The sequence below is a fragment of the Pan troglodytes genome, chromosome 10, assembly GCF_028858775.2.
Source record: "Pan troglodytes isolate AG18354 chromosome 10, NHGRI_mPanTro3-v2.0_pri, whole genome shotgun sequence".
Lineage (NCBI taxonomy): Eukaryota > Metazoa > Chordata > Mammalia > Primates > Hominidae > Pan > Pan troglodytes.
In genome coordinates, this window is record NC_072408.2 from 129,443,942 (window position 1) to 129,463,328 (window position 19,387).

At 41.7% G+C, this 19,387-nt stretch overlaps 1 protein-coding gene across 2 annotated transcripts in view; it reads left to right on the forward strand.

Annotated features, from left to right (window-relative positions):
* Nucleotides 1-19,113, forward strand: part of KNTC1 (kinetochore associated 1) — a 97,760-nt gene extending 78,647 nt beyond the window's left edge. For both annotated transcript variants that reach the window (XM_009426487.5, XM_063785159.1), the window contains 13 exons: nucleotides 2,216-2,262; nucleotides 3,653-3,731; nucleotides 5,942-6,060; nucleotides 6,456-6,591; nucleotides 7,824-7,919; nucleotides 8,303-8,359; nucleotides 11,174-11,228; nucleotides 11,313-11,376; nucleotides 13,273-13,402; nucleotides 14,675-14,764; nucleotides 15,195-15,340; nucleotides 17,324-17,414; nucleotides 18,925-19,113. In XM_009426487.5, coding sequence (XP_009424762.2) covers nucleotides 2,216-2,262; nucleotides 3,653-3,731; nucleotides 5,942-6,060; nucleotides 6,456-6,591; nucleotides 7,824-7,919; nucleotides 8,303-8,359; nucleotides 11,174-11,228; nucleotides 11,313-11,376; nucleotides 13,273-13,402; nucleotides 14,675-14,764; nucleotides 15,195-15,340; nucleotides 17,324-17,414; nucleotides 18,925-18,948 — 1,134 coding nt within the window. In that variant the 3' untranslated portion in view covers nucleotides 18,949-19,113. The remainder of the gene's footprint in view (nucleotides 1-2,215; nucleotides 2,263-3,652; nucleotides 3,732-5,941; nucleotides 6,061-6,455; nucleotides 6,592-7,823; nucleotides 7,920-8,302; nucleotides 8,360-11,173; nucleotides 11,229-11,312; nucleotides 11,377-13,272; nucleotides 13,403-14,674; nucleotides 14,765-15,194; nucleotides 15,341-17,323; nucleotides 17,415-18,924) is intronic.
* The last annotated feature ends 274 nt before the right edge of the window (nucleotides 19,114-19,387 follow it).

Consider the following 19,387-nt stretch of genomic DNA (forward strand, 5'->3'; position numbering starts at 1 on the left):
TCATGTCTCAGCCTCCCGAGTAGCTGGGATTACAGGCGCCCGCCACCATGCCCAGCTAATTTTTGTACTTTTAGTAGAGATGGGGTTTCACCATGTTGGCCGGGCTGGTCTCGAACTCCTGGCCTCATATGTTCCTTCCACCTTGGCCTCCCAAAGTGCTGGTATTACAGGCGTGAGCCACCGTGCTTGGCCTCTAGTCTGTTTTAATCTGTAACAGTTCTGTGACTTTTTCTTGTCTTTTATGATATTGACATTTTTGAAGAGTGAAATCCAGCTGTTTCATAAGCTCCCCTCCAATTTGCGCTTGTCTAATACTGCCTCATGGTAATACTCAAATTACTTATTTTTAGCATCATACTGCATAAGTTGTGTTGTGCCCTCCTCAGGGTATGACATTTGGAGGCACATGGGGTCCCTTTGCCCTCACAGGTGATGTTAATTTAGGTAACTTGGTTACGGTGTTGTCTGTTTCTCTACTCCATAATTACTATTTTTCCTTTTGTAATTATTAGAGGAAATATTTTAGGATGATACAACATTCCATTCCTCTTCCAACTCCTTTCCTCTACCCCTGCACACCTGATTTATTGATGTTTTTGAAGAGCACAGGCCAGTTGGTTTATAAAATATTTCATTTTGGGTCTGCTAATGTTTCTTGTGATTTGATTCAGGTTATGTGCTTTTGGCAACAATACTGTATAGGTGATGTATTACTTTCAAAGGATCACACCAGGAAGCACATAATGTCAGTTTTTAAGAAATAGCATCATTAACATCTAAAATTTAAGATAGGATTCAGCAAATCCAGATCTTCTGTATCATTTCTTCTGAATTTTCAGGCAGAACTTGAGGTAGATTCTATAATTCCTATATCCACCTAGGCAGATATTCTTGGGGGAACAAAATCTATTTGTAAACAAATAGTGTAATATGACATTAGGGTTTTGTTTGTTTGTTTGCGATAGGGTCTCATTCAGCCACCCAGGCTAGAGCAGTGGCATGATCTCAGTTCACTACAGCCTCTGCCTCCCCGGCTCAAGTGATTCTCATGCCTCAGTCTCCAGAGTAGCTGGGACTGCAGGTGTCCCAGCTACTTTTAAAAAATTACCTGTGCCCGGCTAATTTTTTTAGTATTTTTACTAGAGATGGGTTTTCGCCACGTTGCCCAGGCTGATCTCGAACTCCTGAGCTTAGGTGATTCACCCACCTCGGCCTCCCAAAGTGCTGGGATTACAGGTGTGAACCACTGCACCTGGCCACCATTAGGTTTTTAATTAGCAATTTTTATATCATTTGGCATTTGATTCAACAAGGATTTTTAAAGTATTTACCAAGAGCATGGACTGTGCTTCAGTGGAAACAGGAGTTAGAAACATATCTTGGCCACGTAGAATATGTGGTTGACTTTTAGAAACCAGCCTTTACAGATGTTTTAACTTACATGTAAGTTCAAGGTACACACTAAAAGTTCCTTGAGGCCAGAAACTGCATGTATACATAGCACCTAGTACAGTACTTTGTAAATCCCAATAGATATATACTGAATTAACAAATGGCTCATTTAAAATTCATGGAGTCTTTTCCTTTTACAAATTATCTAATACGGGGCTGGGCAAGGTAGCTCATGACTGTAATCTCAGCACTTTGGGAGGCTGAGGTGGGAGGATTGTTTGAGGCGAGGGGTTTGAGACCAGCCTGAGCAGCATAGTGAGACCCCCATCTCTACAAAAATTTAAAAAATTAGCCAGGTGCCATGGTGTGCACCTGTGGTCCCAGCTACTTAGGAGGCTGAGGCAAGAGGATTGCTTGAGCACAGGAGGTTGAGGCTGCACTGAGCCGTGGTTGTGCCACTGTACTCCAGCCTGAGTGACAGAGCAAGATCCTGTCTCCAAAAATAAAAATAAATAAAAATAAAAATCCAATGCACGTCAGCTCCAGGAGGACAGGAACATTTGCTTTATTTACTCAGGCAATCTATATACTTAGAATTGTGTCTATCATATAGTAAGTGCTCAGTGAATATTTGTTGAGTAAACAAATATGAGTAGACCCATCATTTAAGCAAAAATCTTTTCATAATTTATGTTATAATTTTTCAATGTAAACATAATATCGTATATTAGGTTTTTTTATCTAATAGATTTTCAGAGAGATGAATGTTTGTTTAGTCATAAACTTTTTCAGTTTTTGACCTTTTTTTCCTACCTTTTCAAAGAAACCATCAGAATTATTTGAACTTCAAGAAGATGAAGCCCTACGAAGGTACTCTTTTCCTTTACTTATATTCACCTATATCGTGATGCAAAATAGAAATCTTACCAGTACATTTTTCAGCAGTTGATTTTTTTAAAGGGCTTTCTTGATAAAACTCAGGTCAGAGTCTATGAGATGAATCAGTTCACTAATACGTGGCTAGGAGTCTGCAGTGGAAAACATCAGAGCCAGCCAAGATCTAGAATTTCTGAACTCCTACGAGGGCGAGGGTTCCTAGCACACCTTTAGCTGAAAGGTGCCTCTCAAGCAGAAGAAAACTCTTTCTTAGCTAGGACTTTGGCCCCAGACCCTTTTATGTTCTCTTACCATGCTAAACTGGGTTGGTTCAGATATGGGCCACCAGATTCTTTTTGCTCTTCTAACCTACGACTGAGGCCTAGAAAGGCACATTGATTTTATCTAATGTGCTAGATCTGATTGGTTATGGCTTGTATTCTTGAGAAGACTCTATCTGGGCTCAAGTCAGAACGAATGTGGCAATCCATTAATGATGCCTGGCACAGGCATGGATAAGGGAGCATGGTGGTTCACATGCCAGCCAGCTTTTTGTCTTTCTAGCCTAAACCAAAAGTAAGCCAAGTGGCCTGGGAGGCCCTATGTCCAGCCTCAGCCTTGGAGAGCTGATAGAAAAGACGTGGAAAGACAACCCCAAGAAACGGATTCCTTCTGGTTTGGAGCAAGCAGAGCTGTCCTAATCACCCATACCATGCCCTCTTTCCCTCTGGACCCCCACCTTGGCCTCATTTAGTCTTTTAAGGGAAAGGCCACCTTTGTTCAAACAAGAAGTAGCTCCTGGTATGTCTACCTGAACTAGCCACGTGGAAAGTCTTGGAGGGAAGCGATTTAAAGAGGAGAGAAAAAGGAAATCCCAAAAGGCTACTTAATGCAAAATTCATAACGTGCTGCTTTTTCCACTAAAAGCTCTGCCCCACCCCTCCTCCAGCTGGCCTGATTCATCCTCCCTTCCCGGAGAGGGGCCAGCCTGCCCTGGGTCTAGAGGTTGAAATGGGCTGCTAACAAGGTCCTGCATACCAAACACAGAATTTCCTATGTGTAGCATTCAAGGGACTTTACAGCTACAGTTTGTATTAATTTCTTAAATAAAATTTAAGGGATCAGAGATTGACTAGCTATTCTATAGATGAGGAGGCTGAAGCCTGGCGTTTATTGCGTGTATTATCATCTTTAGCAATGAAAGAACTCAAGAAAAAGATTAAGCATTCTTTAAAGGGGGAAGCGCAAATGTCATTGACCCATTATCCTTCTGATCTGCCTTTGAGTTGTCTAATGACCGTTCCATGGATAGAAAGATAAGTCTGTTGTTTTGGTAATCCATCACTAAATTAAAAAATGACTGTAATTAAAATTTTTTTTCCAGAGTGCAGTATCTCCTCCTGTCTCGTCCAATTGATTATAGTTCAAGAATGCTGTTTGTATTTGCAACATCAACTACAACTGTAAGCTCTAGAAACTTAATCCAAACTCTTCTGTGCATCTCAGCTTAACATTTTTTTCCTGTTTATTTACCGTGCTTGATTGCATTAACAGATGATTCAGATAATGCTCACGTACATATGTATTCAAAGTGTGTCTCATCTCCTAAGCAAGCATTGTCTTGCACCATGCTCCATTTAGTTCTGGTCTCTGTAACATCTGCTTAGCGTGCTGAATGGTGCACCTATTGACAGTTTCCACTGGCTGTCTGCATTCACAGTGGTTAACTCCCTTGTCAGTCCACATTCCTGAAGCCAGGAGCCAAACAAACTGGCCACAAACAAGTCTCCACCAAGGCCTAATCTGGCTGCATGCTCTGGTCAGACCACCCCTTCTGCCCACTAAATTCTAGCTAGATTGAACTTGCAATTTCCCCTAACAGTAACATGGCCTTTAGCTTCAGGTTCTTGCCTATAGAAATGTCCTCTGAGGCAGTTGGAGCAGAGAGAGGAGAAGGGGATGGAGCCAGTAGGCAAATGATTCTCAGAGAAAAGGAAGAAAAGGAAGTCTGAGGTGCTGATTTTAAAGTCCGTGACAAAAAGGAAAAAGCCTCCCCTTATTTTCTCTACATATAAAGACTTACAACCTAAAAATGGTATTCCATGAAAGGTGGCTAGTGCAGCTCACAGCTTAGCTGTGTACATGCTTTTCCTTGCAGTCTGCCTTATGTGTACTTCCCATTAATTAGTATTAGCATGTATTCAAATGGGAATTCACATTAGTATGATATACAGTAATCTTTCCGTATCTGTGGGAGGACTGGTTCCAGGACCCCCAAGGATACCAAAATCTGAGGACACTCAAGTCTTTTATATAAAACGGTGTCATATTTGCATGTCACCTACATACATCCTCCTATATACCTTAAATCATCTCTAGGTTACTTATAACACAATGCCTGCAAATCACTTCGTCCCCATGGATTCAGTGTAGTACTTGGCATGCAGCAAATTCATGTTTGGTTTTTAGAACTTTGTGGATTTTTTTTTTTTCTTGAGTATTTTTGATCCACTGTTGGTTGATTCCACGAATACAGAACCCATGGAAATGGGGGCTGACTGTGGATTCAAAAGTTGAGGTTTAGTAAAATTAATTTTTACTACTTCATCAAGAACATTCTGGGTTTTTTCTGTGTTTTTTTTTTTGAGATGGAGTCTTGCTCTGTCACCCAGGTCGGAGAGCAGTGGCACAATCTTGGCTCACTGCAACCTCCGCCTCCCGGGTTCAAGCAATTCTCCTGCCTCAGCCTCCCGAGTAGCTGGGATTACAGGCGCACGCCACCATGCCTGGCTAATTTTTGTATTTTTAGTAGAGACAGGGTTTCACCATGTTGGCCAGGCTGGTCTCGAACTCCTGACCTCAGGTGATCCACCCACCTCGGGCTCCCAAAGTGCTGGGATTACAGGCGTGAGCCACTGCACCCAGCCCATCAAGAACATTAAGTGAAATTTGTCTTTGGTTTTCTTTTTCTTTTTCTTTCTTTTTTTTTTTTTTTTGAGAGAGAGTCTCACTCTGTTGCCCAGGTTGGAGTAGTGCAGTGGCGCGATCTCAGCTCACTGCAACCTCCGCCTCCGGGTTCAAATGATTCTCCTGCCTCAGCCTCCTGAGTAGCTGGGATTACAGGCACGTGCCACCACACCCGGCTAATTTTTGTATTTTTAGTAGAGACGTGGGTTTCACCATGTTGGTCAGGCTGGTCTTGAACTCCTGACCTCATGATCTACCCGCCTCGGCCTCCCAAAGTGCTGGGATTACAGGCGTGAGCCACTGTGCCCGGCCACCTCTTTGGTTTTCAATACTGCCAGGGCATGCCTGTAAATACAAGGGCTGCAACAACAGTTGGGGGCCCTCCCTCCATTCTGCCTGCAATTTCACCCACCATTGCTTTTGCACAGTCAGTGCAAATATCAACACAGTGTAAAGGCAAATAACATCTCAGTATCATGAAAACAGCTTTGACCCTTTCCCTCTTGAAGGAGTCTCAGGAATGCCCCTTCAGGGGTCCATGGGCCACATGTTAAGAACCACTGTTACACACAGTGCGTTCAGTAACTGTAGAGATTGACTTTACATTTTAAAATAATGACGTTGTTTATGTTGCCTATGTTGAAACTCATTTACCCAACTACAATGTGCAGGTGTTCAACTCTCCAAACCTCTTTTGGTTTTTCAGACATTAGGTATGCATCAGTTAACTTTTGCCCATAGAACTCGAGCTCTTCAGTGTCTCTTCTATTTGGCTGACAAGGAAACTATAGAATCTCTCTTTAAAAAACCCATCGAAGAAGTGAAGTAAGTAGAAATGTTTAAATTGTATTAAGAAATAGGAAACAGATCATTTTTTGGAGCTGTACCTTTTAAGCCCTGAATTCAGAAGAGCATAGTAGAGTAGCTGTGTGAATACAGTTCTGTTGCCCTGAATATCCTTGACATTTTGGCAAAGGGAAAATAGGGCTTTGAGAACATCTTGTTTCCATCGTTTCTTGGAGACATTTAGAAACTGAATGTTTTATTTATCTTGTTCAAATTGATTTCTATCTAATGTTATTATATATTCAGTGAATATATTTGGAAGTCCAAAATGGACATTTAAAACAAACTGGCCTAATATTTCCATATGGTAGTTTTTATTTTAAATGTAAATGTGGCCTATGAGAATGATTCTTAGAAACGTTTCTGTTTTCCAGATCTTATTTGAGATGTATAACTTTTCTGGCATCATTTGAGACTTTGAATATCCCCATCACATATGAATTATTTTGCAACAGTCCTAAAGAAGGAATGATTAAGGGTCTGTGGAAAAACCACAGCCACGAGTCCATGGTAGGTACACCTCACTGCCCCATTCCCAATTCCCTGCCCCTACTCAGAATCCTGAAAGAGAAAACCAGGAACAGTCTTTTTGTTGTTGTTGTTGTTGTTGGGGACAGAGTTTTGCTCTGTTGCCCAGGCTGGAGTACAGTGGTGTGATCTCAGCTCACTGCAACCTCCATCTCCCGGGTTCAAGCCTCAGCCTCCCAAGTAGCTGGGATTATAGGCGCCCGCCCACCACACCTGGCTAATTTTTGTATTTTTAGTAGAGATGAGGTTTCACCATATTGGCCAGGCTGGTCTCAAACTCCTGACCTCAGGTGATCCACCCACCTGGGCCTCCCAAAGTACTGGGATTACAGGCATGAGCCACTGCACCCGACCCAGGAACAGTCTGTATCCCTGAGCAACTCTACTGCTCTGAGACCTTTCTACTCTCCTGTCACAGCGTGTGGATGGATAAGGCAGTGTGGAAGGTCCTTTTACCTCTTTTGCCTTAAAGTCCACCAGCTAAAGTCATCCCTGCCAACCAGAGAGAGCACTTTTATAATCTCTTCCACGGCTTATCTGTCCTTATCTGGACAGGGAGAGGAGACTGTCCGGTAGACAGAGGATGTCATTTCTCTTCCTCTTAGTTGCCTATGGGATTTAGCCTCTGAGTCAGTTGGAGGCTGGGGCAGGAAGGTTTTTTGGTCCAACAGGCAAACTTTTTCAATAGAAGAAAGAAAGGGGGAGACATCCGAGGTGGTGTCTGAGTCCATGACAGCAAGAAAAATAATCTTTTTTGTCATGTCTTTCATTAGAAAGATGGGGGTCTTCGATAGACATTCACAGATTAGAAGCATATTTTGTGGCCGGGCGCAGTGGCTCATGCCTGTAATCTCAGTACTTTGGGAGGCCGAGGCAGGTAGAGCACTTCAGGTCAGGAGTTCGAGACCAGCCTGCCCGACATGGTGAAACCCCGTCTCTACTAAAAATACAAAAATTACTCAGGCATGATGGTGGCCGCCTGTAATCCCAGCTACTCGGGAAGCTGAGGCAGGAGAATCGCTTGAACCCAGGAGGTGGAGGTTGTGGCGAGCTGAGATCATGCCACTGCACTCCAGCCTGGGCAACAGAGTGAGACTCCATCTCAAAAAAAAAAAAAGCAGCATATTTTGTATTAAGCTGCCCTACTTTTCCAAAGATGGCTTGATTTACTGGTGTCTTGGAACAGCATGATTTTTTTCTTTTTTTGGCTTCAGGCAGTAAGATTGGTGACTGAGCTGTGTTTAGAATACAAAATCTATGACCTGCAGCTTTGGAATGGACTCTTGCAAAAGCTTCTGGGCTTCAATATGGTAAGTAAGACTCAATGCCCTCGACTAAGTATATTTGAAAGCTTTTGCACAGCATCCCCTAAACATTTTGGATTGATACTTGTTATGGAACAGATTTATGCTGAAAACACAGTCACTCTCACTGAGTTCATGCCAAACTTAAAGAACTTGGTGTTAGGCCAGAGAGTGCAAAATCCAAAATGACATAAATTTCATTGGAAACAAATGGAAGGTTCCCTAGCCTTTTTTGATATTTATGAACTTGTAAGTGAACTTCTCTGGCAGTTATCATGGAAGATAAAGTTTTACCAGTACTTCTTCTGGAACTTTAACATCTGGTATTTCACATTGAAATTTTCCATTTTGGTGGTCTTTAGAACTTTTTTATTTTTAATTTTTTACAGATTCCTTATCTAAGGAAAGTTTTAAAAGCCATCTCCAGTATCCATTCTTTATGGCAGGTATGTAGTTTTTTAAAATAAATTTTATTGAATTTAGTCTTTATACTTTCTGGCCTTGTGACTGCTGGGGACACTGGATTAAGCAGTCAGCTCCTTCGTAAATAACAGAACTGAGCCAAGTACAGTGGCTCACTCCTGTAACCCCAACGCTTTGGGAGGCCAAGGTGGAAGGATCACTTGAGCCCAGGAGTTTGAGGCTGCAGTGAGCCGTGATTGCACCATTGCAGTTCAGCTCCGGCCTGGGGAACAGAGCTAGATCCTTTCCCTAAAATAAAGAAAGAAGAAACAGAACTAATCAGCTGTAGGATGATTAAAGTTGTGCCTGAACCCGTTAATACTCAGCTCACATCACCTCCTGAAGATACTGTTTTCCTGAGTTTTCCAGGCCTCACGAGTCACATCTTTATTTATGCTCTCAAGACATTTTGGCTCCACTCTGACTTTTGTCACCATATAATTAATTTTAATTACATGTTGGACTGCCCCTCACAGACTTTGAAGATCTTTCACGTCAGATACCCTGGCTTGTTCATCTTTTCTACATTTCACATAAGTTGTGTACCCATATAATCATAATATATATTACGCAGAAATATATAATTTATTCTTTGTTTGATAAATTAGAACAATATAGAAGTATGCTGAGTAAAACATGAAAATTCCCCCTTACTGTTTCCCTTCATAATTATCTCCCTAAGGGAACGACTGCTTACAATTTCCTATGTATTCTAGAGATTTCCTTTTTTTTTTTTGAGATGGAGTCTCGCTCTGTTGCCCAGGCTGGAGTGCAGTTGTGTGATCTCGGCTCACTGCAAGCTCCGCCTGCTGGGTTCACGCTATTCTCCTGCCTCAGCCTCCTGAGTAGCTGGGACTACAGGCGCATGCCGCCACGCCCTGCTAATTTTTGTATTTTTAATAGAGACGGGGTTTCACCGTGTTAGCCAGGATGGTCTCGATCTCCTGACCTTGTGATGCGCCTGCCTCGGCCTCCCAAAGTGCTGGGATTACAGGTGTGAGCCACCGCACCCGGCCGAGATTTCCTGTTTTACAGGCATGTATGCTATGTGTGTGCATATCTACAGTGTATATATGCATTTTTGCACACATAAATGCAATCACATTCTAAACGAAGTGTTGTTTTCACATAACAGTGGTCTCTGGAGATTGTTCCATATCAGCACATGTAGATCTATCTAATTGTTTTATTGAGATACAATTCACATGTAAAATTTATCCTTTTAAAATACACAATGAAGTAGTTTTTGGTATATGCACAAAGTTGTACAGCCTCACCATTATCTAATTCCAGAACATTTTCCTCACCCCAAAAAGAAAATTCATATCCATTAGCAATCATTCCCCATTCCCCACTCCCTCCAGCCCCCAGTGACCACTAATTTACTTTCTGTCCATGGATTTGCCTATTCTGGACATTTTGTATCAACAGAATCCCACACTATGTGGGATTTTGTGTCCGTCTTCTTTCACTCAGCATCCACATTGTAGCATGGATCAGAACTTCATTCGTCTTTATTGCCAAATAATGTTTCATTATATGGATATACCACTTTTATTTATCCATTTGCCAGTTGATAAACATTTGAGTTTCTATTTTTGGTCATTATAAATAATGCTGCTATGAACATTTGTGTACAAGTTTTCACTGAACATGTTTTCATTTCTCTTGAGTATATACCTAGGAGTGGGCTTGTTGGGTCTTACAGTAACTCTATGTTTAGCCTTTTGAGGTATTTTATTATTTTTAATGCTTGATTATTCTCCAGAATATGTGGTAAAATATACCCGAAGTTACTTAACCACTCCTCTATTGATGGAAGTTTACATTTTCTTTCCTCTTTTTTTTCTTTAAATGTGTAGAGATGGAGGTCTTGCTATGTTGCCTAGGCTGGTCTTAGAACTCCTGAGCTCAAACAATCCTCCTGCCTTGGCCTCCCAAAGTACTGGGATTACAGGTGTGAGCCACCGCGCCTGGCCAGTGTTCTTTCCTTATTCACCTTCTTGAAATTCTTTCTCTTGTCCCCTTCCTTCTTTCCTGTGGCCCTGGCACATAACCGGCTAAGGATTAATTTTCTTTTCTGAGTTGGGTTCTGACTTTTTGCCAAATGGAATAATGAATCAGCAAGGATTGTTTAATGAGATCCTGAAAGATACAGTTATGAAGAACATTATGCTAGAACCTTAATCATCTCAAACAGGGAGATATCAGCTTATGATTTTAGTCATCTGGAATATAAACTATAAATGTACAGTTTTGTGACCATTTAACAGTGGCCTCTAGAGAGTGTTCCATATCAGTGCATAGCGATTTATCTAATTTTTTTGTTGAGATACAATTCACTTGTAAAATTCATCCTTTTAAAAGTATACAATCAAGTAGTTTCTGGTATATTCATAAAATTGTACAACCATCACCATTAACTAATTTCAGAACATTTAGGCTGCAATTTAAAGAGAGTTCATAATACCTTTTTCGAGATGGAGTTTCGCTCTGTCACCCAGGCAACCTCCGCCTCCCGGGTTCAAGCGATTCTTGTGTCTCAGCCTCCCAAGTAGCTGGGATTACAAGCATGCACCACCATGCCTGGCTAATTTTTGTATTTTTAGTAGAGACGGGGTTTTGCCGTGTTGGCCAGGCTGGTTTCGAACTCCTGACCTCAAGTGATTCACCTGCTTCAGCCTTTCAAAGTGCTGGGATTATAGGTGTGAGCCACCGCGCCTGGCCTAGACTGCAAATTAAAGAGAGTTTGTAATATCCTTAACATGAATATCCCAAACGTGGACTTGTTTTCACAGGTTCCCTACTTCAGCAAGGCGTGGCAGCGTGTGATACAGATACCACTGCTTTCAGGTATTTCGCTCTCTGAAACATTGGCTACAGCATTTTATAGTTGAGTGTGTGTATATCATGGTTGTTTTTTTGTTTTGTTTTCAGCCTCTTGCCCTTTAAGTCCTGATCAGCTGTCAGATTGTTCTGAGAGTCTCATTGCTGTCCTCGAGTAAGCAAAATATTTGTTCTACCAAAAAAAAAAAAGTTTGTTGCTTATAAGATTCCCTTCTAATAGATATCTCTAATGAGTAATTCCTTTTTGTTAGGAAGTTAAGCATAACACGTGTTTGTTGTTGTTGTTGTTTTGAGATGGAGTCTTGCTCTGTCATCCAGGCTGGAGTGCAGTGGCACAACCTCGGCTCACTGCAACCTCCACCTCCCAGATTCAAGCGATTCTCCTGCCTCAGCCTCCTGAGTAGCTGGGATTACAGGCACGTGCCACCATGCCCAGCTAATTTTTGTATTTTTAGTAGAGATGGAATTTCCAAAGTGTTGGGATTATAGGCATGAGCCATCCCGTGAGTAGCTGGGATTACAGGCATACGCCACGCACCACCACGCCTGGCTAATATTTGTAATTTTATTAGAGACAGCCTCCCAAATTGCTGGGATTACAGGTGTGAGGCACTGCGCCCAGCAACACTTGTTTTGTTTTGTTTTTGAGACGGAGTCTTGCTCTGTCACCCAGGCTGGAGTGCAGTGGCGCGACCTCAGCTCACTGCAAGCTCCGCCTCCCAGGTTCACGCCATTCTCCCACCTCAGCCTCCTGAGTTGCTGGGATTACAGGCACATGCCACCGTGCCCGGCTAATTTTTGTATTTTTAGTAGAGATGGAATTTCCATAGTTTTGGGATTACAGGCATGAGCCATCCCGTGAGTAGCTTGGATTACAGGCATGCGCCATGCACCACCACGCCTGGCTAATATTTGTAGTTTTAGTAGAGACAGCCTCCCAAATTGCTGGGATTACAGGTGTGAGGCACTGCGCCCAGCAACACTTGTTTTGTTTTGTTTTTGAGACGGAGTCTTGCTCTGTCACCCAGGCTGGAGTGCGGTGGCGCCATCTCGGCTCACTGCAAGCCCTGCTTCCCGGGTTCACGCCATTCTCCCGCCTCAGCCTCCTGAGTAGCTGGGACTACAGGCGCCCACCACCATGCCCGGCTAATTGTTTGTATTTTTAGTAAAGACGGGGTTTCTCCGTGTTAGCCAGGATGGTCTCGATCTCCTGACCTCATGATCCACCTGCCTCAGCCTCCCAAAGTGCTGGGATTACAGGCTTCAGCCACCGCGCCCGGCCAACACTTGTTTTTATACCAAAATATCTTGATTATTTTTACAATGTCTACTTCCCATGTGTTGTGCGACTGGTAAACTGAGCATTCTCTAAAATGAGTACCTACTGTATGAGCATAGAGTACTTTTGGTGACTACCCTAAATCATACAGCGTTGTCGCATATATTTTGAGTCTTCTGGCTGGGTGCGGCGACTCACACCTGTAATCCCAGCACTTTGGGAGTCTGAGGCGAGTGGATCACTTGAGGTCAGGAGTTCGAGACCAGCCTGGCCAACGTGGTGAAACCCCGTCTCTACTAAAATTATAAAAATGAGCTGGGCATGGTGGCGCATGCCTGTAATCCCAGCTACTCAGGAAGCTGAGGAGGGAGAATCACTTGAACCCGGGAGGTGTTGGTTGCTGTGAGCTAAGATCATGCCATCGTACTCCAGCCTGGGTGACAGAGCTAGACTGTTTCTCAAAAAAAAAAAAAAAAAAAGGTTTTGAGTCTTCTGAGAATTTAGAAGCCTATCTTTAGGCATCTGTAGGCTTTCAGACATAATCATGATAGCAAACAGTAGTCCGTGTTCCCATGGGTAAATTCTTTTATTCTGTGTAGAGTGCTGTCAAAGACTCGTGTTACTCATTCCTAAGCATATGTCATGCACCAGCACTTTAGTGTTTAAAATTATTGAAAACTTGGACAGGCAGATGACTATGGAAAGCTAGAAAGGCCAATATAATCTAGTGAATCTGCCAGATTATTAACTAATTAATGTTCTCTCTCGAAGATGTCCAGTCTCAGATGATCTTGACCTGATCGGAGTCGCCAGGCAATATATCCAGTTAGAACTTCCGGCTTTTGCATTAGCTTGTCTGATGCTCATGCCCCACTCAGAGAAAAGACACCAGCAAATTAAGGTATCGTGCACATGATTCCTCTGGGCTGCCAAGGAAATAGAAGGTTTCATCTTGCATGTCCCTTGCAAAAGGTCACATTTTCATTTCAGCAAGCCTGTAAAGCATGAATACATCAGATATGTGTGAAGCTTGTACTGGGGCTTAGTGGGAGGTAAGACTGAAAGATAGATTAAGGTCCAGCTGAGGGCTGTCTTACAAGGGGTTTGGGCCTTATTGTCTATCAGTGGGGAAACAAGTGATTATTTTAGAACAGCAAACTGAAATGATGAAGGAATTATTTTAAAAGAAATAACCCATTAACCCATGTAGGCTTGGACAGAGGAGAGGACAAGAAGTGAAACAGTTGGGAAGCTGTTGCATTTGAGTAGAATTTTATCCCACTTGATCTCTTCATAGCAACCTTGTGCATAGGCAAGGAAGGCTTGAGGGTTAAGTACCCACAGTAGGGTCTGGTAATGAACTTGAACAAGACAAGAAGGCTACAAGGAAGGCAGCAGACTTAGCAATTGAATGTGGGAGATAAAAGAGGGGGAGAGTCAGATTTTATGTGTGGGTGCCCATCAGAAGGAGCCACAAGCATTTTGGGGACAGAACTTTTAAAAATAACTCTCATTTCCTTTATAATAGAGAACAAGTAGAACAAAGCATTTTGGAATGTTTTACAGTTATCTTCCCTGCAGGTAGATATACCAGTAGATAGAGATCTACATAAATGAACATGCATGCATTCAGGCTTTTTCGTTTGTTTGTTTTTTGTGTTTTATTTTTTGAGAGTCTCTGTCACCCAGGCTGGAGTCCAGTGGTGCAATCTCAGCTCACTGCAGCCTCCCTCCCGGGTTCAAGTGACTCCCAAGTAGCTGACATTACGGGCTCCTGCCACCACGCCCGGCTAACTTTTGTATTTTTAGTAGAGACAGGGTTTTGCTATGTTGGCCAGGCAGGTCTCGAACTCCTGACCTGAGGCAATCCACTGGCCTTGGCCTCCCAAAGTGTTGGGATTATAGGCATGAGCCACTGCGCCCAGCTGAACATGCATATTTTTTATTTGTCATTTGGCTTATTAATTACATTTTTAAAAGCCATCTGTTCTTGTCTTTGACTTTTTCCCCTCTTTTCATCATTCATACACTCATTCCTTGATGTCATTCAGCGTTTTAGTATTTAAATAGATTTCTTTTGGCACTTGGAAGAGCAAAATACCTGATCAACGGCTCTTGCTGTTGGAATAAATAATAACAATTTTCTATTAATTCTGCTTTGATTTTTCTCTAGAATTTTCTGGGTTCCTGTGACCCTCAGGTTATTTTAAAGCAATTGGAAGAGCATATGAACACGGGCCAGCTAGCAGGATTTTCACATCAAGTAAGAGGCGATTTCATCTCCTTTTTGCTATGAAAATGTTGATACTAGAAGGTAGTCATTTTCCCAAACCAAGAGTAAGCTGAAAACTGCTATGTCTAGCTGTTTGTTTATGTATAGAATTATTTTGCTTTTATTAAAACCTCAGTAAATTTTTTAACAGGCAGGGACCCTGAGCGTCTTGTTGGCTGCTGTACTCCATGGAAAATTTGTAGCCTTAAGTGCTTTTAATTGAAAACAGATCTTCTTCCTCATAAAAAATCTCAAAGTGCACAACAACAATTACTTTATTTATTGACTGATGCTGACAGGCCTCCTTTCCCTTTTTACCCCCTCAAAAAGGAGGCGCAGTCACAATGCAGTGCTAATTGGGCTTCCGATTGTCAGAAATGTTTCGATATTGAATAAAGGCTTGATACCTGTCATTCTATAGATTAGAAGTCTGATTTTGAATAATATCATCAATAAGAAGGAGTTTGGGATTTTGGCAAAGACCAAATACTTTCAAATGTTGAAGATGCATGCGATGAATACCAACAATATCACTGAGCTAGTGAACTATTTGGCAAATGACTTAAGGTAAGTTAATTAAAAAAAAAAAAAAACTGTGGAATTTCCTTAAAATCTATCTTTATAAGCTAGTCGCGATGGCTCACGCCTGTAATCCTAGCACTTTGGGAAGCTGAGGTGGGTGGATCACCTGAGGTCGAGAGTTCAAAACCAGCCTGACCAACATGGAGAAACCCTGTCTCTACTAAAAATATAAAATTAGCCGGGCATGGTGGCACATACCTGTAATCCCAGCTACTCGGGAGGATAAGGCAGGAGAATCTCTTGAACCCGGGAGGCAGAGGTTGCAGTGAGCCGAGATCGCACCATTGCACTCCAGCCTGGGCGACAGGAGCGAAACTCTGTCTCAAAAAAAAAAAAATCTATCTTTATGTTGGAGCAGAATGTCAACTGTAGAGCTATTTGGTTGTAATTAAAAGCTCAAAATATTACATCTCTCATTACTGCACATATCCAAAAGTTAATCATTTAATAACCCAATTTCTTGGAATATGACCTTAGAATCTGACAATTAAACAGGTCATCTGAACCCCCAAATCAAGTGTCTCACAGCCCTGCTCTAAATCCTACATTACAATTTTATGTCTAGACACTTGCTCAGAACATTAATGACTTTATGTAGCATCACTTTTGTTAAACCTGGTTATCTAATTTTCCAGCACCCACAAGTTTAGAAACAATAAGCTTCTTGGGATAGAGCTGGGGGTGGATATGGAAACTGAACGGGAGAAGGAAGAAGTGGGCTGACACTAAAGAAAGGGAAGTTCAAGACCGCAGTACACACCAGATCCATCCCTGCATGTGGTCTAGCCATGCTGGCGCTTGAGAGGTCTTTCTTTCTCATTACCACTCCATGGATTTCCATCTGCTTGTTTATCTCTTGTGATCCAGCCATAATTAGATATTGTCATTTTTGAGCAAGTATTTTTTGAGTTATAATTGATACATATAATAAGCTGGACATATTTGAAGTCTGCAATTTAGTAAATTTTGACATATGTATACCTATAAAGCCATCACCACAATCAAGAGAGTGAACATAATTCTCTGAAAGTTTCCTCATGCCCTCTGTGAAGTTGATTACATGAATTAGGTCATTCTTGTGATACCCAAATTCATCAGAGTCAAGGGGCCCAGGGGAAAAGCACTCAGAGTACGAAACATTGCTCCAAAAACATAATTCTGGCCGGGCGCAGTGGCTTACTCCTGTAATCCCAGCACTTTGGGAGGCCGAGGCGGGTGGATCACCTGAGGTTAGGAGTTCAAGACCAGCCTGGCCAACATGATGAAACCCTGTCTCTACTAAAAATACAAAAAGTTAGCCGAGCATGGTGGCGCATGCCTGTAATCCCAGCTACTCGGGAGGCTAAGGCAGGAGAATCGCTTGAACCCAGGAGGTGGAGGTTGCAGTGAGCCGAGATCGCACCATTGCACTCCAGCCTGTGCAACAAGAGTGAAACTCTGTCTCACAAAAAAGAAAAAAAAGAACAATATGTAACATGTCTCTTTTTCATAAAACCTCTAACCTTCTCTTTGTTCTTTGGACAATCCAGAGACTACCCAGTCTATGTATATGCCCCAAATTGGAATTATTTCTTCCCAAATAAAACATTAAATTTAGAGATTGGTCTTTACATTTTAATTTTGACTTCAATGCCTCTTTTTCTTTTCTTTTCTTTTTGAAATAGGGTCTTGCTTTGTCACCCAGGCTGGAGTGCAGTGGCACAAACGTGGCTCACTGCTTCCCCAACCTCCTGGGTTCAAGCGATCCTCCTACCTCAGTCTCCAGAGTAGCTGGGACTACAAGTGTGCAACACCACACCTGGCTAATTTTATATTTTTTGTAGAGACAGGGCTTTGCCATGTTGCCCAGGCTAGTCTCAAACTCCTGGACCCAAGCCATCTGTACATCTTGGCCTCCCTGAGTGCCGGGATTATAGGCACAAGGCACTGTGCTTGGCCTAACACTTCTTTTTCTTTTTGATTTTGTAGTTTAGATGAAGCTTCAGTCTTGATAACTGAATATTCAAAGCACTGCGGGAAACCTGTGCCTCCAGACGCCGCTCCCTGTGAAATTCTGAAGGTAAAGCTGATGGAAAGTTCTTAGGTTCTAACTTGACATTGTTTAAATTCCTAGGGCCTTAAAATTGACAAGCCTTTTCTAGTGTTCTGGAGATAAATGTATTTTTATGTGTAACTGTAATTTTTATATTTTACTTTTTGTGTTAGAGAGTTCTAAACTAGAAATCAAGAGACCACAGTTCTAATCTCAGCCCTGCCACTGGGCAGCAAAGCCTAATGTGGGCTTAGTCTTCAGATCTGGACCCCATGGTCTCTCAGGTGCTTTCCAGCATTACCATTCCTCATAAGGTGGTATTTTTAATATTGAAGCAGGTGAAAAACTGAATTCTAAAAGTTGTTGATTATTGTCATGCTTGGGTATTAATTGCTTTTTAAATTAATTATTATTCTTTAATTACCTAAAACGTATATTCACTGCAGAAAAAAAAGAAGTATGGCCGGGCACGGTGGCTCACACCTGTAATCCCAGGACTTTGGGAGGCCGAGGGGCAGATTACCTGAGGCCAGGAGTTCAAGACCAGCCTGGCCAACATGGTGAAACCCCGTCTCTACTAAAAATACAAAAATTAGCCAGGCATGGTGGCACACGCCTGTAATCCCAGCTACTCGGGAGGCTGAGGCAGGAGAATTGCTTGAGCCCGGGATACGGAGGTTGCAGTGAGCTGAGGTCATGCCACTGCACCCCAACCTGGCTGACAGAGCAAGACTCTGTCTCCAAAAAAAAAAATATATTAGCCTGGCATGGTGGTGGGAGCCTGTAATCCCAGCTGCTAGGGAAGCTGAGGCAGGAGAATTGCTTGAACCCAGGAGTCAGAGGTTTCAGTGAGCCAAGATCACACCATTGTACCCCAGCCTGGGCGACAAGAGCAAAACTCATCTCAAAAAATCAAAACCAAACAAAAAAAAAAACAAAGGAAAAAGAGAAATATGAAAGAGCCAAAAGAAAGAGAAAAATACTAAACTGATCTTCAAAATCTCACTACCCAGACATAGGATCACTGTTAACATTTTGCTGTACATTCTTCCAAATTTTTTGTATGTAAAATGTGCACATAATTTATTTTTACTCCCATTTTGAACTTAAGTGCCAGGTAAAATTTTTACTTTGATCATATTTTGGTAGCTTTATTTTTTATTTGCTATTTTTCAGATCGGAATATTTTGGTAGCTTTAGTAAACCTAGGTATCATGGCTTTTTTCTTCCTTTGGTCCAGATCAGGCATATTAGAATGAGCCCGCATTTTGTTACCTCCCATTAATAACTTACAGGGCTTACCTCCAGTTGGTTGTGCTCAATGCCATAAGATTACTTTTTTTTCAGAAGGGGAGAGTATTGATTCGGGAGATAAATTTGTGGCCTTTAAAATCTGTTTCTCTCTCATCTAAACTGCCAAATAGTTTGATATGTAGATTCGTATCACTTCACTTAAGTTCTGTAGTTTATCTGACCATTTTCAATTTGAAAAACTAAGTGACTTATAAAAATCACTTCTGTGTTTCTTCCCATTTAGATGTTTCTTAGTGGATTATCGTAAATCACTGAACCTTTTTTTCAAGAAGGACAAGAATTTTGGAGTCTGCTATTAATGGACCATATTTATTACAGTTTTTAAATTGTACAATCTCTGTATTATAGCTATTTGTCTAACATTACCCCACATGTAATAAATAAAACAATATGAGCATAATTGCCCCATAAAGAACTCATGTCCTGAATTAATAAGTCTTTTCATTGCCAGTCACTTGTGCAATTTATAGACTATCAACTTTTTGCACCATATATGAAGGAAACAAAGTGCAAAAAGTTTGCTCTCTCCCTTAAGAAAATTGAGTGCTTGTAGCCTATGTCTTCCATATAAAAAAGTAAGAATATCAGTCTTTTTAATGTTATTCTAAGAAAATATTGGTATAATTTTAGTGGCAGAGTGTATCAGTCAGAAAAATAAAAGCCACTCTAGATATGCCAAGCAGAGA